Source organism: Lepidochelys kempii, chromosome 1 (assembly GCF_965140285.1).
Source record: "Lepidochelys kempii isolate rLepKem1 chromosome 1, rLepKem1.hap1, whole genome shotgun sequence".
Classification (NCBI taxonomy): domain Eukaryota; kingdom Metazoa; phylum Chordata; order Testudines; family Cheloniidae; genus Lepidochelys; species Lepidochelys kempii.
Genome location: NC_136380.1, coordinates 11,772,271 through 11,794,999, shown reverse-complemented (window position 1 = coordinate 11,794,999; position 22,729 = coordinate 11,772,271). Strand labels below are relative to the sequence as shown.

The following is a 22,729-nucleotide window of genomic DNA, read 5'->3' as shown; positions in this document are numbered from 1 at the left end:
TGTCAGAGCAGTACAGTGTAAGAGGGAGCCCATGCTGGTGAGTCGGGGGGCTCAGTGGTACCCCAGTTCCAGGTGGCACCCCAGGGGGAACCCATCATACTGAGCACCTGAAGGTCCACTGACTTGATTTGGATGCTGTTGTGATGATGGTTATATGTATACCTAGATAGAGAGAGCTTGGTGCTTCTGAAATTCAGATGATGAGCTCGTTTTTTTTACATAACACCTCTCTGAAAGTTTTTACAAGCTAGGGAGAGACACAAATTAAACCTAGATGGTTGATTTTTTCTAGAGAGAGAGTAAATAGCTGGCATTTCAAAGCAGTACTGGAAAGGGTTCATTTAGTAACCAACCAATCATTGAATGAGTATTACTTAGTGGGATTCCCCCCTTTCAGTGCTGTCATAGCGTTTAATGATGGAGTCTTTAGGTCTATAAAACAATGCTTACTAAAATGGATCTGGACCCAACTCCACTGATGGCAACCATCAACATCCACAAGCAAACACTGATCCACCAGCTTCCAATGCAGCGTTCTGGTAGGTTTCTAGTAAACCATTTTTTCTTTAGCAACTCTACTCTTTTTTTGCAGGGGTCTGAACTTCACTTCTGGAAAATTGGCTTTTAGTTGTACCAGCTAAATCAAATGAGGTCTTCTACACAATCCGTGGCTGTAAGGAGAAACCATTTAGCACCAGTCCCTGTGGTACTAAACCCTGCTCCTCTGTGTGATTAGTCAGTCAAACAGGGACTCTAAACATAAGCCAGTTTCTCTTTACAATCAATTAGCTTTTCAACAAGCAGCCCTAAGAGGCCGATATTCCTGGCCAACTCACTCCCCACCTTTGCTCTTAGCATGAATTATCCTCGGAGGTTAAACTATCCTATCTGTGTGCAATCATTTATTGAGGGTTTCCATTAGGCCCAAGTTGTAAGAGACTGTCTGTAGGACAGAGAATCTAGCATTTAGCTGAACGTTTTTCTTTGCTAGGTTGTCTTGCGTTTTTGTAGTAGCCAGTGCACATTTCAAGTGCTGCTTTTCCATGGTAAACAGGGATTGAAACACTCTCACAGGCCTGGACCAGGCCCAATACTTGGAGGAGTTTACTAAATCTAAAAGTGTCCCACTGTGACATTAGCAACCAATCTCATAAGAAGCAGAGTTAAGTAAGACTTGGTCCACATACAGTTTTTGAACCAGTAACACTCTTTTGGTTAGGGGTGTGATTATTAATTAACAACGGAAAGTTACAGTAGTAATAACCCCCCGTGTGGACACAGTTATAACGGTATCCAGGTACCTTAAACCAGTATGCGCGACTCTCCTTCCTTTCAGGGATGCAGGTCTCATATACACAGGAAAGTTTTTTTTTGTATAATTTAAGGTGTGAGTTTAAACCACTATAGTTATACCAAAATAGCCCACCATGTAGACATTCTTATTCCAGCATAAAAGTGCCTTTTTTCAGTTTAGCTTGTGTCACTTGGAAAGGTGTTTAAGCTAAACCTAAAATAAAGCCACTCTTATACTGGAGTAAGAGTGTCCCCATGAGTGATCAGAACTATAGAACTACAGCTGTGCACCTGTTAAAACATTCCCCATGCAGACAAGCCCTGAGCTATATGAGCAGAAGTACCTTTATACCAGTATAACTGCATCCACACTGGGGTGGTAATGGTGATGGGAGGAGGTTGTAGAACTTCAGCTATGTCAGCATGGTTAAAAAACTATACAACATTTGTGATTAGACGAGCCTTTAGATTAAGGACCTGATCCTAGGAGATGGTGAGCACCCACAATTCCCGCTGACTTCAACTAGGTGCTGCAGGTGCTTAGTTTTTTGATTTGCTTTACAATCACCAGTTTCTAGTTGTATAGTTCTTGGGAAAGTGGCACTAAAACCATGGAGACACTCAAGGGAGGGTATATAGCAGGATGATATTCCGAACAATGAGATTGGAAGATCCAATATCTTGGCTCTGATCTTGGCAGATTTAACGCATTTTAAAAAGGTGAAAAATCCCATAATTCAAATGATACAAATATTTGATATCAGCCCAGGAGCTTTGCAAGACCGTAGGATTATCAGGCCCACATGGGGCAGGGGGAGAGACGGGATGAAATAGGGACGCAGCAAGTTCTGGACCACAGACTGGTGCAAATTTTTGGTACATACAGTAGTATTTCCTTCTTACCCAATTCTTCAGCATCATAGCCCCATCTGACTCTGTCCTTGCTACTCTGAGCCTTTTCCAAGTGCACCACAGGGGCCTTATTTTCCCCTTCATAAAACTGTAGTGGATATTAATTTGTAAACCAAAGGTCTGCCTATTTCACAAGAGACCACTTAAACCCATGGTCCAGTGGGGGAAAAAGGCAAGCTTCCCAGTACTGGCACATTTGGAAAAGGCTGAATAGAAAAAGGAATGCAGAATTCTTTGCTGGAAATAAAAGCTTTAATGTTCATTATGGCAAGGTCTGGATGCAGACCTTATTAAAACCACTAGCTGTGGAGCAAGGTTTTCATTTTCCTTCCAAAACACCCCATCATGTCAACAAGCAATTCTCAACAAATCCGTTTCCCTCTGACAAAAACCTAGTACTAGAGCCTTTAGCTACTATTGAAGCCAGTTACTTTCCTGGTAGCTTTAGCTTTTTTAAAGGAGATATAAAACACAGGACCTGATCCCTCTCCTGGAATAAGCTAAGCTCCCTGGATTCCATTCAAATCAAGAGGAGTTGAGGACACTCAGTATCTTGTAGGATCAGGCATACATTGTGCTTAGTATAAATAATGCTTCCACCAGTTTTTCAAATTTAAAGAACTTTATAAACATTACCTAAATCTTATAACACTCTTGCAAGGTAGGGAAATAGGTGCCTTGTTCAAAATCACCATACGAATCAGAGCTGGGTTAAAATTTAAACATTCCTGGCTCCCAGATCTGTGCTCAGACCTGCCTCTCCCAAGGGCAAGAGAACACAGGACTTCTAGGAACAAAGGACTTGCTTTTCAGAGTTTTAAATCCCAAATCCCCAACATGCTGCTTGTTGCTCTTACCCAGTTTATTTGGGGTATTCCACATTATATTGAGGGCCAGATTCATTGGTATAACCCAGCTGTTCTGGACCATTCTATCTGCTTTGTGTCACCAATGAATCCAAGGATTTTTTTTCTTTTTTTTAATAAAGAGGTATGCATTTTTGAAAAGGAGGGAAAGTGCTACTGCTGGTTATAAAGGTAGGAAAGAGGGAAGAAAAGAAAATATTCAAAAAGTTTTCGATTGAGCGTGAGACAGTCAATGACAACTCCACTCCACCCTCCTCTGACAGAGGGACAGTTACATACGGGAAAGTGGAGTTGGAATCCTCAGAGCTCAAGAAAAGAAGAATAAAGTGATACTGTGGGGCCCTTCCCTGGATAGGTTTAGTCTGTAAAACTTGCAAAAAACCCCAGTGACTTCAATAAAGTGAGCCCCTACGTGTGGGTGCGGGAGAACGCTAGCTATTCTTACCCATGCAGCCTTCATCATCCACAAATGTTTTGGATTTCAGCACGCGCTTCCGTTTCCGCTTCTTCCCTCCTGTCGAAGCCTGAAGGGTATCACAAGGGACCAAGAGTTAAGGCAGGGTGTGTGTAGAGAGCTTCTATGGGCATGATCACCAAGAGCCAAACGTTGTCCGTCTCATTATCAAAGTCAGGTCTGACCAACTATTCGCCCCGCCCCAGCACACCCTACAGCCCTGCTTCTGCAAACACCCTGGATTTCTTCATTTTATCAAGACAAAAACACATATAAATGCAAGTTGTCACCATAATGTGCCATTACCTCAGTCGTTTCTGGTTCTAGTTCAATCTTCAGTGCAGGCTCTGGAGAAGGCAAGGGGGGGGTAGCTTCTTGAGGTGTGGGAGATACTGAGACATCTGCCAAGAGAAAAAGAGCTGGACATAGTGATGGCATTTGGGACAGTGCCCCCATATTGGCTTGCAGCATTTCCCATGGCATTTGTTAAGCACATTTAGCCCTTGCCTGTAAAGCTGTTGTCTTATTAAAGTCAGGGCAAAATGTTCCAAGTTGCATGCCTAAAGTCAGGCATCTAAGTCCAGGTTTAAGCCCCAAGTGACTGGCTACATCGTCAGAGGTGCTGCAGACTCCCAGTTCTCAATGGCTTCAAATTGCAAATGGAACAAAACCTGATGCTGTGCTACCTTCTGGAGCCCGTGGAGAGCAGCTGCTGCAGCATTGGCGCTTCCCATACCTTTGCCAGACAGAAGCCAACAAGGTTTGCAGTCGTGTAAGAGATGTGGGTGCGGCAGAGGGAGAGAGATGTGAGGGGGTTGTGAGTTCAGCGCAGGGCAATGGGGAGAAGTGCCTTGCATCACTCCAGAGGCACAGTTCTGACTAGCTTACATGGCTATAAGAAGAGTCCTCTTCAGCCCAAGTGAAAGTTGCTACCATGTGAGGCTTCAAACCTGGGGAGAGGCAGTAGTGGGGGGAAAACTTCCTCCTCCAACCTATTGCTTAATAAGAACAATGAAAGTGTTGGCAGGGGGGACACAGTTCCTGCTGGGCTCCACCTCCTCCCTGCCTCGGCTGGCTGTAGAGCAGCGTGCATACTGTAGGTGTAACATGAATTCTGGATCTGTAACTATCCCAACCGATTAGGTCAGCGTTAAGAGTTCTGACTGTGCCAGGCGTGTGGCCAGCTGACCTTCATAGGCTAAGCAGGGCTCAAGTGAAACAGTTGGCTGCCAATACTAAATAATAAATTACGTTCTTCAAACCAGGACTCAATCCGAGACACAGAAACACAAACAGTGAGCAGGATCACATGACTCGGTATTTCACCTTGCTGCAAACAGTCGATATGTGGCAGGTGTCATGCAAACACTAGAACCTAATGTGATGAAGTGGGAACTCTCTTAATGTTTTCCATGAACAGTATGAGTGCCCCAGTTTCCCCCTCTGTGTTGCACAAGTATCTAGGTGATGGGACAAGGGTGGGTGATTGTGGCAGAGACCCCTCGAGGACAGGTCTGACTGCCACATAGTTCCCTGGGCCCAGTCAACACCCAGACACACTGTATCCTGGCAACTGATGACCAGGGTCCATCTTCTGCAAGGAGCCAGCCGAAGGAGTTGGAGACCAAAGAGAGGTGCCCAGGAAAGAGACGGAGGATGGGTAACGGCATGACTGAGGGAAGGCTGCTGGAAGTTGGGCAGTCTTCTGGTTTGGGACTCAGGGGGATCCAGAGCCCTGCCTCTCCCTCCTGCCCCGCCCCCCCGATGGACTTTGCTGAACCTTCCCACTTTCTCTACTAACAAGAGCTGCTTATGCTGTATTCCAGATGACTAATAAACCCTTCTGTTTTACAGCACTGGCTGAGAGTCACTGCTGACTGGGAAGCTGGGGGTGCATGGTCGCTTAAGGGGGCACGTAAGGCTTTCCCAGGTGTCCTATTCAGGTGGAGTCACTGTGGGGAACTCATGGCATGAAATGCATGCTGAACACTCTGAGGTCAGACCCAGGAGGCAATGAAGCCAAGCAGGCTCGCCCTTGTGAGTGTGTGCCCTGCGGGGTGCCACCCTACAGGAGGGTTCTGTCTGAACTTCATTCAGAGCGGTTCCAGAGCACCAAGCCTCTTCACCCGTGACACCTAATCACTGATCTTTTCTGCAGGTGCTACCTGCTGAGATAGACAAAGCTCGCTACTAGCCTTTCCCAGGTGAAAAGTTGCAGACAGTTTCAAATTCTCCTCATTTGCAATTATTCTGAAAGTAACTACGGTCTGGAAAACTCCTTTGCAAGGCTTGAAACATTCACTGAAGGCTAGCCAGAGGACTAAACCTGCTAGCATAAGAACAACCATATTGGGTCAGACCAAAGGTCCATCTAGCTCAGTATCCTGTCTTCCCACAATGCCCAATGTAGGGTGCCCCATAGGGAATGAACAGAACAGGTAATCATCAAGTGATCCATCCCCTGTCGCCCATTCCCAGCTTCTGGCAAACAGAGGCTAGGGACACCATTGATGGACCTAACCTCCAGGAAATTATCTAGCTCTTTTTTGAACCCTATTATAGTCTTGGCCTTCATCCTCTGGCAAAGAGTTCTACAGGTTAACTGTGCGTTGTGTGAAGAAATACTTCCTTTTGTTTATTTTAAACCTGCTGCCTATTAATTTCATTTGGTGACCCTAGTTCTTATGTGATGAGAAGGAGTAAATAACACTTCCTTATTTACTTTCTTCACACCAGTCATGATTTTATAGACTTCAATCATATCCCCCCTTAGTCATCCCTTTTCCAAGCCTAAAAGTCCCAGTCTTATTAATATCTCCTCATACGGAAGCCATTCCATACCCCTAATTATTTTTGTTGTCCTTTTCTGAACCTTTTCCAATTCCAATATATCTTTTTTGAGATAGGGCGACCACATCTGCACACAGTATTCAAGATGTGGGCCCACCATGGATTTATATAGTGGCAGTATGATATTTTCTGTCATCTTATCTATCCCTTTCTTAAGGATTCCCAACATTGTTAGCTTTTTTGATTGCTGCTACACATTGAGTGAATGTTTTCAGCTGATTTAGACCCCAGCGTTTTATATGTATAGTTGGGATTATGTTTTCCAATGTGCATTACTTCGCATTTATCAACAGTGAGTTTCATCTGCCATTTTCTTGCCCAGTCACCCAGTTTTGAGAGATCCCTTTGTAGCTCTTCCCAGTCTGCTTTGGATTTATCTTGAGTAGTTTTGTATCATCTGCAAATTTTGCCATGTCACTCTTTACCCCTTTTTCCAGATCATTTATGAATATGTTGAATAGCACTGGTCCCAGTACAGACCCCCGGGGGACACCACTATTTACCTCTCTCCATTCTGAAAACTGACCATTTATTCCTACCGTTTGTTTCCTATCTTTTAACCAGTTACCAATCCATGAGAGGAACTTCCCTCTTATCCCATAACAGCTTACTTTGCTTAAGAACCTGTGGTGAGGAACATTGTCACAGGCTCTCTGAAAATGTAAGTACACTATATCCACTGGATCCCCCTTGTCCACATGCTTGTTGACCCTCTCAAAGAATTCTAGTAGATTGGTGAGGCATGATTTCCCTTTACAAAAACCATGTTGACTCTTCCCCGACAAATTACGTTCAGTATATGCCTAACGATTCTGTTCTTTACTATAGTTTCAACCAGTGTGCCCAGTACTGAACTCAGGCTTACTAGCCTCTAATTGCCAGGATCACCTCTGGAGCCCTTTTTAAAAATTGGCTTCTCATTAGCTATCCTCCAGTCATCTGGTACAGAAGCGAATTTAAATGATGGGTTACAAGCCACAGTTGGTAGTTCTGCAATTTCACATTTGAGTTGCTTCAGAACTCATGTGTGAATATCATCTGGTCCTAGTATTTTATTACCTGTTTAATTGATCAATTTGTTCCAAAGCCTCTTCTAATGACACCTCAATCTGGGACAGTTCCTCAGATCTGTCACCTAAAAAGAATGGCTCAGGTTTGGGAATCTCCCTCACATCCTCAGCTGTGAAGACCGAAGCAAAGAATTCATTTAGTTTCTCCGCAATGGCCTTATCATCCTTGAGTACTCCTTTAGCATCTCAATTGTTCAATGGCCCCACTGGTTGTTTAGCAGGCTTCCTGCTTCTGATGTACTTTAAAATTGTTTTGCTATTACTTTTTGAGTCTTTGACTGTTCTTCAAATTCTTTTTTGGCCTTCCAAATTATATTTTTACACTTCACTTGCCAGAATTTATGCTGCTTTCTATTTTCCTCACTAGGATTTAACTTCCACTTTTTAAAAGGATGCCTTGTTGCCTCTCACTGCTTCTTTTACTTTGTTGTTTAGCCATGGTGGCACTTTTTTGGTTCTCTTAGTATGTTTTTTAATTTGGGGTATATATTTAAGTTGAGCCTCTATTATGGTGTCTTGATTCTATGCTTTCTTTCACATATAGTGCCACTGCCCCACCAGCACAACCTGTTCTGTCCTTTCGATATATTTTGTATTCTGGTATTACTGTGTCCCATTGATAATCCTCATTCCACCAAGTTTCTGTGATGCCTATGTGACGTTGCACTCTACATGATTTTATGAAAATATGCTAATGAGTGTGAATGTAATGTAACTGGAATATGCTTCATGCAAAAGGTCTCTTGTAAGGTATCATTAAAAATCTTATAATCTACTGAGTGTGGTCATCCTATTTGTATGTACGTATCATTCTTGTGCCTGAAACTAGAAATATGAAATATAACTCTAAGGGTCTATTGTAGTTATGCAAAGTGTGGGCCATTAATGATGGTTTGAAATCTTGATGGCTCCCATCAACCAGGACAATTGACTGTGGATGGTGCTATTTGCAGGCAGGCCTTCCTGTGAGTCAGGCTGGGAGGAATGAAGGCTTGGGATCTCACAGGACATGTGACCATGTCACCTGGTACTGAAATCCGTCTTAAACCTGGTGCTTTTCCATTTAGAAGGAGGGGTGGGGACGCAGAGAGACAAAAAGATTCCTGCGTTGTGCCAAAACTATATAAGGGGGTGGAACAGAACAAAGGGGGCGGCAGTCATGAGAAATCCCCAAGCTACCACCTAAGCTGGAACAAGGGCTGTACCAGGGGACAGGATTGTGCTCAGACTAGGAAGGCATCCAGTCTGTGATAGAAGCTTATTGAAACATCTCTGAGGGTGAGATTTTATCTGTATTCAGTTTTCTTACTGTATTAGGCTTAGACTTGCATGTTTTATTTTATTTTGCTTGATAATTCACTTTGTTCTGTTTGTTATTACTTGGAACCACTTGAATCCACTTGTATTTAATAAAATCACTTTTTACTTATTAATTAACCCAGAGTATGTATTAATACCGGGGGGGAGAGGGAGAGGGAGAGGGGAAAAACAGCTGTACATATCTCTCTATCAGTGTTATAGAGGGTGAACAATTTATGAGTTTACCCTGTATAAGCTTTATGCAGGTAAAACGGATTTATTTGGGGTTTGGACCCCATTGAGAGCTGGGCATCTGAGTGTTGGAGATAGGAACACTTAAGCTGTTTTCAGTTAAGCCTGAAGCTTTTAGGGGACACGGTTCAGACTTGAGTCTATGTTTGCAGCAGGCAAGCGTGTCTGGCTCAAACAAGGCAAGGTTCTGAAGTCCCAGGGGGAAAACGGGCTCAGAGGTAGTCTTAACAGGTGGCAGTCCCCAAGGGGGTTTCTGTGATCCAACTTGTCACAGCCTATTATATTGATATCGTCATATACAAGGAACTCTAGTTCACCCATCTTATTATTTAGACTTCTAGCATTTGTATATAAGCACTTTAAAAAATTGTCACTTTTTAGCTGTCTGCCATTACATGATGTCATTGAATAGGATTCTTTTTCATTTGACTGTTTCTCATCAGATCCTACCTGTATTTTATCATCTTCCATCCTCTACTCCTTACTAGGACACAGAGAATCTCTATTAATAGATCCTCCCCTAAGGGATGTCTCTGTCTGAACCATGTATGTGCTCCTCCACACCTGTCGGCTTTCCCCCAGCTATTAATTTCAAAACTGCTGTATGACCTTATTAGCGTTTAGTGCCAGCAAACTGATTCCATTTTGGTTTAGGTAGAGCTCATGGTTCCTGTATAGGCTCCCCATTTCCCAAAAAGTTTCCCCAGTTCCTAATAAATCTAAACCCCTCCTCCCTATACCATTGTCTCATCCACGCATTCAGACCTGCAGGTTTGCTTGTCTAACTGGCCCTGCGCATGGAACTGGAAGCATTGCAGAGAATGCTCCCATGGAGGTCCTGGACTTCAATCTCTTACCTTGATGCCTAAATTTGGTTAGGGATGTGATCTGTTTCCTGATAGTTATACCAGTATAAAGGTGCCTTACACCAATACAGTGTAATGCACTTCCTGAACTGCAGTAAGCTATACAGGTATAACTGCATCCACCCTTGCAAGGGTTTTGACACTAACTATACCGATAAAATCAAAGCAGCAAACACTTTCTAGCCTAGACAACACCTAATTTGACAAATTGATAACTACATCGCTCAAGTGAAAATCTTCTAAAACAAACAGGATACGAACAAGGCGGGCGCTTGGATTCACGAAGCACTGGAATCGATTATATTCTTGTTCTTATATTACACACACACACTGAATGTTATGCATTTCTGCTGATGACACACTGCTCTTGTCTGAGTACTCCAATGAATTCCAGCCCCTCCTTGTTTTTAAATCAGATTTGATTGAGATGGTCTTTGCCTAAGCAATAGAGGTACCAGTCTTCTGGATTCAAAACTGACTCGGGTTGGCTACAATCAATTTAAGTGAACTGGGGCAAAAGGGGAAGAGAGGTAGCACTATGCCAAAACTATTTACAACACCTATGAGCTACATATTCAGAGACAGGATACTGGGCCAGATGAACCACTGGTGTGATCCTGTGTGGCAGTTCCTATATTTCTAATTTAATTAAGAGTCTGATGGTGACATTCTTAGAGTAAAGAGACAATGAACAGAAAACTGAAAACAAAGGAAGGACAATTGAGGTAATTTACTAGAGCAGGGGTGGGTAATCTATGGCCCGCAAGCTCTGGCCAGGGCGCTGGGTCGGGAACTGCACCACGTGGCTCGGCCCTGCTCCAGCAGGGGTGCTGGGTCAGGGGCTGCACCACGCGGCTCCCGGAAGCTGCGGCATGGCCCCACTCCGGCTCCTCTGTGCTCCAATGGCCCCCTCCAGCACTTCAATGGGAGCTGCAGGGGCAGCGCCTGCGGATGGGGTAGCGTGCAGAGCTGCCACGCCTCCGCGTTGGAGCTGGAGAAGGGACATGCCCCTGCTTCCGGGAGCCGTTTGAGGTAAGCACCGCTCGGAGCCTGCACCCCTGAGCCTCTCCCCACACCCCAACTCCTTGCCCCAGCCCTGATCTCCCTCCTGCTCTCCAAACCCTTCAATCCCAGCCCGGAGCACCCCCCAGCACCCCAAACCTCTCATCCTCAGCCCCACCCCAGAGCCCACACCTCCAGTGGGAACCTGCACCCCTTCCCCACCCCTGCCCTGATCCCCCTCCCACCCTCCAAACCCCTCAGTCCCAGCCCAGAGCACCCTCCTACACCCCAAACTCCTCATTCCCAGCCCCACCCCAGAGCCCGCACCCCCAACCAGAGCCCTCACTCTCCTCCCAATTTTGTGAGCACTCATGGCCCGCCATACAATTTCTATTCCCTGATGTGACCCTCGAGCCAAAAAGTTTGCCTGCCCTGTGCTAGACACACCCAGACAGGAAGAAGAGAACACATATACCCCTGGATCAAATTTTGAGGAAAGTGACAAGATAGTGTACCCAGAAGACTTAACTACCCAAAATATAATAATCCAGAGCAGATATTCTAATGCAGAAGAGAGACAGAAGTGTTGGTGAACAGCAAATACGATGCACTTGCAATGCAATACAGCAGCAAAAAAAGAGGCCAATGGAACATTGGGAATAGTCTCTTTCTTTGGCTCTGCTGGAAAACTGAAATAATGCATTCACTTCGGGTCACTTTCTTACCAGAATGATATTGACAAATTGGAAGAAAATCACAGAAGAGCAATGAAAGTGATCAGGTGGCTAGACAGGCTGATTTTATTCTTCCCTCATAAGAGCTTGGGAACTAAAGGGAAAGGCCAGATAACATGAAGATGTAAATACCAAGGAGGGTGAGCAGGGTTTTTTTGTGTTTTTTAAAACAGTGTACAAGGAGTTGTATTTAGGAATAATGTGACTAAATTAAGAAAGGGAAAATTAAGATGGAACATCAGGGAAAAGTCCCTGAGAGATTTAATCAGCCTGAGGAACAGCTTCACAAGGGAAGTGGTAGAAGTCCAAATCATGTGGGACATCTAAAACTAGATTGGACAAAACGTGAACAAAGAAAGCAATTCTGCATTAGCAGGGAGATTGACAAAATAATCTAAGAGGTCTTTCCCATGTTTAACTTCTATGACAACCTCTATTCATTTTAGGAATGTTTCTCGAATACTGCACAGTATTTCTCATAAAGCAAATTCTCATTCTGTATTCCAATCCTTTTCCAATACAACCTAGCATCTGTTGTACCTTTTCTTGTTGTGCACTGAATGATGGTTTCATTCATTTTTCAACAACCTCCGAATTCTTTTCCTGATCAGCTTGTTGAACGATTGTTTCATTTAACACGCATTCCCCAGTTTGGTTCCCAATTATCTACATTGAACGGCATCTGTGACCTCCAATACCCAAATCCTTTGGAATCTGGCTGTGCTGTTCCTTGTTACAGGCCTCTATCTTGCAAAGTTCTGTGCATTCAGCTTCTATCAAAAAGTCAATGAGCATCAAAAACACTCAGCATGTTGCTGGGTCAGGCTGTATTGTTTTGCATCCTGTTTCTCTATTATCTGTATTCTTGAAAGTCTCACTTTTAGTATTGTCATCCAAACCATTTCTATAAACATTATGAACACTCAAGATCCTAAAAACTAACTCCTGAGGCACCCTACTTACAATTTACTAAATGAACTGGTTATGACACTGAGGCGGCGCTATACCTTTCACAGGATATCAAAGAAACCACTTTGCACAAGATTGTGCAACTGGTAACATACTCGCCGAGGACAGAGCCAGGTCTGAGCTCAGCTACGGTAAGACCAAATTACTTGGGGCCTCCAGAATGTACACTGAGGTGGCTTGTGGCAAAAATATTGAAAAAAACTCAGACTGCAGCCACTTGCATGGATACTGGGCCCACAAATACTTCTTGGGTCTTCCAAATTATTCCCTCAACTGTTGACTTTAATAGCTTTGGGTGGTGGTATCACTTAGTAATATGGTCAAAACAAGAACCCCTGCCCCAGGTTTCCTTGGTTAGTTTCTTGTAATCACATCTTTTTACCTTCATCTTCACTGCTGTCAGACTGAGGTCGCTTGATTCGCCTCCTCTTTTTCTTCAGATTTTCATCCTCTTTCCCCTCATTATCTGACATATCCACCCTCTTCGCTCTACTGGCACAAAGGAACAAATTGAACATGCTTCACCCCTCTGGTGTGCTTATAAAAAAAAAGACAGATTTAGGCAACTACAATCTTCATCATTACAATCTTCAGATCACAAGGAAAGCAAGTACCTTGCAGACATCTCCAAAATGCACAACTAAGTACGTAAGTGGACACACACGCACACACATGTATGGACTTTTTTTTTTTTTTTTTTTTTTTTTAAGGACCATCCTTCTCACCCAGTCCCAGCTCTTCATATGGCAAAAGTTTCTCTAGCACCCCTCCAGTGCAGCATGCAGAGAGGTTTGTCTAGAACCTCATCTCGCTTGACCAAGGTAGCCTGGCAGGAGTGCATTACTGACCTCGTCACCACAGCTCAGCCTTCTAAGAACTAGTGTCCTAACAGACCCACTCAGAAGTTATTTTGATAGACTCCTTGCCACTGACTATGAGGTAGTGTCTCAGATTTCTGGAGCCATTTTTTAAAGACTTTTTTAATGTAATCGCATTTTGCTACTGGAAAAGTAGAACAGCTTCTTTCTTCTTTTAGAGCTGGCACGACATGCCAGACTAAAAGCCCTGGAGGCTGAAGGCCTCTGCATATTCATAGAACAGGTAAACCCAAGTAGCCTTCCCTACACTGCACTGCCAACGTGCAGTTTCCAGGCCCTTGGCTTCTCAAATGAGACGATCTACAAGGAAGCCAATTAGCAGCAGCTGTGACAGTGAGCTGGGTGATGTGTATACCTATGCAGCAGGAAATGGAATGAGACCACCAATTAATTATACCCAGGCCACCAAACAGCCATGAGGCTGTGATGATTTTTGGTCTGTCAGCTTGGGTTGGATTAAAAACACAGGACTGCACTTAATTTTACTTGGAACATCACCCAAGGTAATTCAGTGTCTTAAAATGCAGCAGTACATCAGTTACTTCAACCATCAAGCAGAACTTCACATGATGAAAGCTGTCTGTACACAAACTTGGGAATATAAATCCACCCTGCAATACAGGTGCTCTTGCCAGCTCCCCATATTGCTCTCAAAGGTTACCAAGTTTGTTCAGTTTGGGCCGCAACTTCATAAAGAGATTGTCTCGTAGAACACCTCCCCCGCCCACTGGTGATTACCTGGACTACCGCCCTACCATTTGCAATTGCATAATGTCCCTATTGTAGCTACAGCTATTGCTTACATGGAAAAGAAATAGCAGGAAAATTTTTTAATATATTTTTAGCTGTCTTTAATGCAATTTATGTTGCTGGAAACAAGGATTTGAGCCAGCACCATGTGACCAGGCAGCTCTCTGCAGACCATCAGCAAGCGGTCCTATAGATCAGAGTCTGAAAACCACTGCTGTACCTTCTTTTGTCCTTCTGCTGAATTTTCATGGGCTCCATTTTCTTCCCAGGTTTCTCCACTGCTGCACTGGGGGGTGATTTTGGTTCCACTACTGAAACTGAGGGCTTGGCTACTGTTTTTTCTTCCTTTGGCTGTTCACACTCAGAGTTGACTTTAAGCTTATCTGTGAATAATACAAACAAAGTAAGAGCGCACACTGGTTATTCGACATGGACTGGAAATGACAAAGGAATTAATAAACAGAGTCTGCACGCAAAAGGAAAGGTTGTAGTCTCAGTCAGCCACAGATGGAAGAAGTCACTACAGACCAAATCCAGAAGCATCAAGGGATCCTATATGACCTTACAACTGCAAGCCATACCAGAAAAAGGGAACCACTACACTTCCACATGAAAGGGCAGGCATGATCCCCTCTACTGCTCTAGATGAATCCCTCAACACAACATAATTTCCATCTTCTGGGTTCAGCTCAGCCACTTCACTCCTACCCAAGTCCAAATATTAGACAGGTACGAGAAGCAGAGAAACAGCAAAATCCAGGACTGATGAAGTGCAGATAGAGCTGTGTTTAGCCTCTATGGTCATGACACTGTAGCCCACGATTATTACTTGTATTACCACAGCACCGAGGAGCCATAGTTATAACTTAGGACCCAGCTGTGCTAGGCACTGTACAATCACAGACTAAAGAGATGGTCCCTGCCCCAAAGAGATTACAATCTAAGTACAAGACAAGAGACAACAGGTGGACACAGACAGACAGGGGAATACAAAGAACAAGTGAGACAATATTGGTCAGAATGATAGGCAGTGGTCTTATACACCAGCAGTCTAACCACAATGCCTTGATTTCACTCAGCAGCCTTAAATGTATACTGAATAGGAGAGATGACAAGCTAAAACCCACATCTTAGATACTTCAAGGAGTAAGAGTAAATATTCAACAACTGAGTCAACAAAACCTCACGATCAATGGGATCAGAGACTGCTGACAGTCTAATAAAATTGCCATCAGCATCTTTCTGGCACCCATCCTTTGGCTCATGCTGAATCAAGCCGTCAGTTGGATGAAGGTCCATCAAAAATGTGCCAGCTGCTTCATCTAGCAAAATTTCAGTGATCCTAGCTAGGTAATGCATCTCACCTATGACACAAAATGTCTATCCGCATGTTGAGCAGCAAAAGTCAGAGGACCCAATCATTGTTTGTCACTGCCAGAGACTTGAGATAAAGTTTCTGAGGCTAGGGAAGACAGATATTAGTTCCCAAGAGCCAAGTTTCTCTCAGCCCCCTTGTTCCTGGCAATGCTGCTCCATCCTTTCAGTCACCAGACAAAGGTCATTGAAGGGGTGTATTCGCAGGAGCTCAGTACCAGGGTAGTAATAGCACACCACACATGGCAACAAAGTAGAGGAAGAAAGTCATTTATTCCAAATTAGTTACCTTTCCATTTTATGTCAGCTTCTCCACTTTTTAGAACGTGTTCTTCTGATCTTGGGCTCTTTGTAGATATTAAGTATTTAATTGGATTCATGGTAATAACTGTTCATATAATTTTAAAGTTTATGATGACAATCTCCTCACCTTACACTGTCATACTTAACAAAACAAAGACTTACAATGGAACCTTAAGCGGATCTCTATCGCTATGATCAGACACTACTCTAATATCATTTATTAAATGCTCCGTGCCAGATCCTGCACTGTGCAAAATCCAGGAGATGTGTTTCATAGCAACACTACCAATATCACCCCCAGCTTTGTTCCAGAAACACCTCCTTGGCTCCTCCTACTTTCCTTGCTACATTTGAAGAAAGTCTGACACGTTTGTTCCCCAAACCCTTTCCTTTCAGAATCTTCACAATTTCACTTAGAAAAATCTCCCTCATTCATCCATTCCAATTGTCCGCTCTTTATTATCCCACAAATGATCTGAATTCCAAGACCAGCTACCTCTTCCTCCTTTGCTTTTTTTCCTCAAATCACTACCACTAACACACACTGTGTATAGCAGTTTTCAGGAACTATTTTCAAGGAGTCAGTTCTCCTGCCCAAATATGCTCATTTTAAATCAAAAATTTTATGCAATAAAAATTCCTCCTGTGTTAAAAATCTGTATGACAAGTGTCAGCCCAATTGATCTCCACCTAGTAAGTTTTTAGTATAGGAATATTCCACTTACAACTCTCCTATATAGCAAAGAATACACACTTGTTATCATCCATATTTTAACTGCTTCAATACTTTACGTAAACAATGATTTCCTAATGTTCCAAAGTAGTTCCTTACTACAATTAGCCCACCCATTACCACAATGATTTCCGGAGACAGATGCATATAATATCATGCTTACTCATGGCAGCTTTTCCAAAGAAGTTGCTCATTGCATTCCCTTTGGGTGAAGTTTTGCTGCTTACTGTAGTTGCCTGGAAGTAAAGGTAAGAGAAACTGTAAGAGTTTTTCATACACTATTTTAATTCTTGTGTTTACTAGAATTTTCACAAGACCTCCACCAAACCTGGCACATGCAGCCTTCAAAATACATAGTACTGCAGTCTCTAGATACATAAAACTCACTAAAACAACATACTAATTTTTTTCTTTTCAACAGCATGTTTATGGGAAAACAAAGACTGAATTTCTCCATTGCAGAGACTTAATGTTTCAGGGAACTGTTAAAGGAGCATGGAACTTTTCACTCTTAGGTCACTGGTTCAAGGTCAACCCAGATCGCAAAGTCATTCCCATCTGATGGCTGTTCAGCATCATTTACTAAATAAGTTGTTGGGGTTCAGACCAATTCCCAGTGAACAAATGTTCATATCGTAAAACACCACTACCTCAATTTGCATTGATTGACAAAAGACCACCCAAAGACTGAAAGGGGCGTGGAGACTAGGCTACCCCATTTCACTGACACACTGGCAGAACAGTGTAAAGGAGCTTGCACTTCCACTACTCATGCTATACCTGTTCTGTAAACATACCCAATCTGCAGGGTAAGAGTTTTAAAAGTGCCAATGGGCATTAGATGCCCGAGTCTCATTGACTTTCAATGCCCAACTCCCTTAGTCTCCAAGATCATCAAGCTAGCGTATTTCACCATCCCTAAATTCACTTTGAACCAATGTATGTTAAATTATGAAAACATAGACATTGTGAAGCTACGATAACCATTTTTTAAAAAAAATATCCATTTATCTGTCATAGTGTTTTAAAAATCTATCAACACTACTCTAAATTAAGGTCTAATCTTCCTGCTATTCCTCTTTTTTTTATTTATTTTTTTAAATGTCTCAATACTATGAGTATCCTACCTTTCTCAGAAGAAACAGGGGATAAGAGTATTTTGGGCACGTGAAAAGCCAGCTGCAAATGCCTCTCTCAGAGTCCAAACTTTAATGACCCTAACATAAGTTATCATCTAGGGAGAGCTCATGGATACTCTTTAGGTTCACATTCCACTAACTGCTAGGCACTACAAAGGGCAGGAACTTCAGCTGGCATAAATTGGCATCGTTCTACTGGGCATAATAACTTAAAATTTGGGGGCCTTAGTCATCACTATTTAAGTATTGCCCTGACATCAAGACTTTTCAGAAAAGATAGGACAGAGGGCTGAGAGAATAAAAAAACCTCAAAGTCTAACAGCAAGGTTTCGTCAAACTTTCCACATAGACTGAGTTTCTTCAGCCTTTCACCAGAGTGTACTATTGGTGCAGCCGAAGAGACTTCCCTTTTTCCGTCTGTGAATGAATGAACTAAAAATGGATACTAAATATTAAGATACTACATTGTGTTGCCAGATGGAAGTCAAATGAAAAACAGAGAACCAGCCTGCATCAACAACTGCAATTAAATGAAGTTATCTATGTAAAACGGAAGTCAACTATAAATGATACAACTTTGGTCAAAATGTAGAAAACTTTAATGACACGGTTTAACTCAGGGGAAAATCTGTTAGAGAAAGGGGGTTGCATTCATATTGATTTCTTGTAGTTTAGTGAAAAGTGAAGAAGCAAGGCTAATATTTGCAATCAAACATGCTTATGCTATCAAGTTAGTGAAATACTTCTGTGTTGAAAGAGGCAGTAAATAAAAAAAGACGGAAGTAGTATGTTATGAAGACATTTGATCGCAAAGTAGAATAATCAGAACTGTACGGATCAATGAAGCACAGACTCAGCTGAGCCATATTTACAAAGGTCCCACCACTGTTAAAATAAGAAGTGGAAGATTTATACAGCTGTACCAGCCTGCTAGGGAGCAACTGTTCTTTAAGTGACTTTGAATTGTATAATGGACTGTTAAAACAAGTTTAAAGAATGCCGAGGGACTTTGTATTAGCAATAGGAACTTAGAACTGGACATTTCAGCAGCTAGCAAAGCATTGATGGAGACAGTGCAACCTGAGCAAGCATAACAGCAAAGCTGGCCAAGGGAGGCACCACAGAGGGGCCCATGGAAAGTGAGGTAAGTTATGGAGGTAAGTTGCTGACCAGAACAAACCATCCAGTGTTTAATGTATGTCCCAAGGTGATTGTACCAACAGCTATGACCAACTTGTCTTACGCAAGCTGCTATGACAAGATGTTTTGCACAAAGAGTTATTGTGTACCAAATGACTGGAGGATAGCTAATGTGACGCCAATTTTTAAAAAGGGCTCCAGAGGTGATCCCAGAAATTACAGGCCAATAAGCCTGACTTCAGTATCAGACAAACTGGTTGAAACTACAGTAAAGAACAGAATTCTCAGACACATAGATGAACATAATGTTGGAGGAAGAGTCAACATGGTTTTTGTAAAGGGAAATCATGCCTCACCAATCCTCTAGAACTCTTTGCGGGGGTCAACAAGCACGTAGACAAGGGGGATCCAGTGGATATAGTGTACTTATATTTTCAAAAAGCTTTTGACAAGGTTCCTCACCAAAAGCTCTTAAGCAAAGTAAACTGTCATGGGATAAGAACGAAGGTCCTCTCATGGATTAGTAACTGGTTAAAAGATAGGAAACAAAGGGTAGGAATAAATGGTCGGTTTTCAGAATGGAGAGATGTAAACAGTGGTGTCCCCCAGGAGTCTGTACTGGGACCAGTCCTGTTCAACATATTAAAAAATGATCTGGAAAAAGGGATAAACAGTGACGTGGCAACTTTGCAGATGATACAAAACTACTCAAGTTAGCTAAGTCCCAAGCAGACTGAGAATAGCTGCAAAAAGATCTCACAAAACTGGGTGACTGGGCAACAAAATGGCAGATGAAATTCAATGTTGATAAATGCAAAGTAATGCACATTGGAAAACATAATCCTAACTATACATATAAAATGCTGGGTTCTAAATTTAGCTGTTACCACTCAAGAAAGATCTTGGGAGTAATCGCGGATAGTTCTCTGAAAACATCCACTCAGTGTGTAGCGGCAATCAAAAAAGTGAACAGAACATTGGGAACCATTAAGAAAGGAATAGATAAGACAACAGAAAATATACTGCCCCTATATAAATCCAAAATATGCCCACATCTTGAATACTGAGTGCAGATGTGGTCACCCCATCTCAAAAAAGATATACTGGAATTGAAAAAGGGTCAGAAAAGGGCAACAAAAATGATCAGGGGAGTGGAATGGCTTCCGTATGAGGAGGGATTAATAAAATTGGGACTTTTCAGCTTGGAAAAGAGACGAATAAAGGGGAATAAGACAGAGAGCTATAAAATCATGACTGGTGTGTAGAAAGTAAAAAAGAAAGTGTTATTTACACCTTCTCATCACATGAGAACTAGGGGTCACCAAATGAAATTAATAGGCAGCAGGTTTAAAACAAACAAAAGGAAGTATTTCTTCACACAAGGCACAGTCAACCTGTGGAACTCTTTGCCAGAGGATGTTGTGAAGGCCAAGACTATAACAGGGTTCAAAAAAGAACTAGATAAGTTTATGGAGGATAGGTCCATCAACGGCTGTTAACCAGAATGGGCAGGGATGCTGTCCCTAGCCCCTGTTTGCCAGAAGCTGGGAATGAGCGACAGGGGATGGATCACTTGATGATTACCTGTTCTGTTCATTCCCTCTGGAGCACCTGGTATTGGCCACTGTGGGAAGATCGGATATTAGGCTAGCTGGACCTTTGGTCTGACCCAGTATGGCCGTTCTTATGTTCTAAAACCCTGCAAAATTCCAGCCCCACTTGTGAAAACTCAAAGGTGATGTCTCACTTCCTGATCAGATGGTGAGAGAGAACAACTCTCATTTTTGATTGGACATTTTGAATCTTTGGCAGAAGTATGGTCAGCATCTCATTGGTCCACACCAGCACCTCCAAAACCAGGAGTCAAGCAGGACCACCCAGTAGAAATGGGATAAAACGACCTGTCTCCTGCATCACATCACTTTCTGAAAGCCAAAGACATCAGGAAGGTAGAAGACTGGGGTCCTGGGGGTGACATCAAATACTATCTTGTATAGGAACCTTTCCATGTCATTTTCTATTTTGCAGCAATTCAGGTTGCCTGTTAGAGCACTGGGAAGACTTGTCTGTTCTTTCCTCCACCTGCATTTGCAGTGTCAACAGTGAACAGTGAGCTGAAAGCTGACAGCTGAGGAAAAGTCTGATAAGTAATACAGTTCTTCTTAGTTGACTGATTACTGAAATTGGATACAAATTAGTAAGGAAGTATTCATGGTTGGGCATGAGCGTTAAAGAGTGTTGAGTGTCACAGTTACAGTGTGTGTCCTTGTTTTGTAAAAGGTTCCAATCAGCTTTGTTGTAAAGTATCTTTGAAACTAAACAAATTACAGTTGTTAACCAAGATTGTAAAACGGTGTACACATCTACCACAGTTAAGTTTCATACTGCCTTTTGAGTTCTAAGTGTACACAGACATAAAATGAGATCAAGTATGTAAGCCTCTTAAAGTGCACTCAGTGTATACAGTTTGTTATAAATGTAGGAGTTTATGCTGGGTAGTTAGGAGTATTAATCAGATCCTAGGGCTAATACAATTTGTGGGGATGTGAGTTAAAAGGATTGACTATGATAGAGTCATTGGGAAGGAGACCTTAATGAACTGGATGTAAGTAACTGACCAAACTGCCTCATACTTTAGCTTTGGATTGTACTTCCTCTCTTGTGTTAGCAACACTGGAGTTGATAAAAAACTGGCACAAGGGAGGCTCTATTTTGAGGAATTTTGGGCTTGTCTTTACATACAGTAATTGCAGCTGCACCACTGTAACACTTTAGTCAAGACACTACCTAAGGCAACAAGAGAGCTTCTCCTGTCGGCACAGTTAATCCATCTCCCCGAGAAGTGGTAGCTATGTCGACAAGAGAAGCTTTCCCGTCAACATAGCGCTGTCTACACCGGAGGTTAAATAGGTACAACTACGTCACTCAGAGATGTGGATTTTTCACACCCCTGAGAGACGTAGCTATACCAATATCAGTTTGTAGTGTAGACCTGGCCTTCGTAAAAAAAAAAAAATCTGAACAAAGTCACCTTCCCAAGATAGTGGTTTATTGTGTGTTAACACAAGCACAGTATTCTTGGGCGACAATGAGGCTAGAATTCGAAGCAATGGGAGGGGGTTGCCACTGAAAAAATTTTATTTAGATTGAAGAGTAAAAGAGAAGTCAGTAAGGCTATTATCCAAACAAATTGCCAAAGGATGTTGAGGTAACTTACAATTGTTGTCTCTTTGGACTCTGGTTTAGTTTCTTTATTTGTGTCTTGGGATTTGGAAGCTGATTTTGTAGCAAACATTCCCATGATCCCTTTGGGCTGAGGGGAGGGCTGTTTAGCAGTTGATGAGACATGACCATTGACTGTAGGCACATTGACAGCATGTGTGTCATTTGGTGTCTGGGAATCAGCCTGTGCAGACGTCTGAACTTGAGGAACTTCAGCTGACGTCCTGGGGACTGCAGCGGCACACTGAATGGCACTAAACCTGGGTGATGAAGTGAAAAATTTAATTAGCACTTTAACGTCTTATTTTCCACCTCACTTTCCTCTCTAGTAGTGTCTTACTTTCCTGGTTTTATATTATACTGTTATGGGGAAAAGGAGCAATTTAATTCAGGCATGGACTACAAAGAAAAGCTAGCAGAGAGTTAAGAGTGGGAGAGATCACACTGAAATGATCATTTGAACATGTCAGCAGGGGTTGAAGCATTAAAATACAAAACAAGCTGATCAAATTTCATTGAGGAAAAACACTTGTCATTACACAGTGGGAAAAGGGGAGGGAAAGCAGCAATTTTATTCCTAAATTGGTTACATTTGTATTACCAGTGAATCACTTGCTAAAGCT

At 42.6% G+C, this 22,729-nt stretch overlaps 1 protein-coding gene across 9 annotated transcripts in view; it reads right to left on the bottom strand.

The window, feature by feature from the left end:
• POLD3 (DNA polymerase delta 3, accessory subunit) overlaps positions 1-22,729 on the bottom strand; it is a 55,098-nt gene that overhangs the window by 20,419 nt on the left and 11,950 nt on the right. For 7 of the 9 annotated variants that reach the window (XR_012157568.2, XM_073334102.2, XM_073334118.2 and 4 more), the window contains exons 6-11: positions 22,102-22,366; positions 16,769-16,841; positions 14,416-14,578; positions 12,950-13,059; positions 3,832-3,926; positions 3,517-3,595 (exon numbers count right to left, since the gene is read on the bottom strand). Coding sequence is in view for 8 of the 9 variants with exons in the window: in XM_073334102.2 (XP_073190203.2) it covers positions 3,517-3,595; positions 3,832-3,926; positions 12,950-13,059; positions 14,416-14,578; positions 16,769-16,841; positions 22,102-22,366 (785 nt within the window). In the remaining variant the exon portion in view is untranslated. Of the gene's footprint in view, positions 1-3,516; positions 3,596-3,831; positions 3,927-11,233; positions 12,372-12,949; positions 13,060-14,415; positions 14,579-16,768; positions 16,842-22,101; positions 22,367-22,729 lie in introns of those variants that run through there. The other 2 variants (XM_073334082.2, XM_073334136.1) reach the window with 2 other exon arrangements.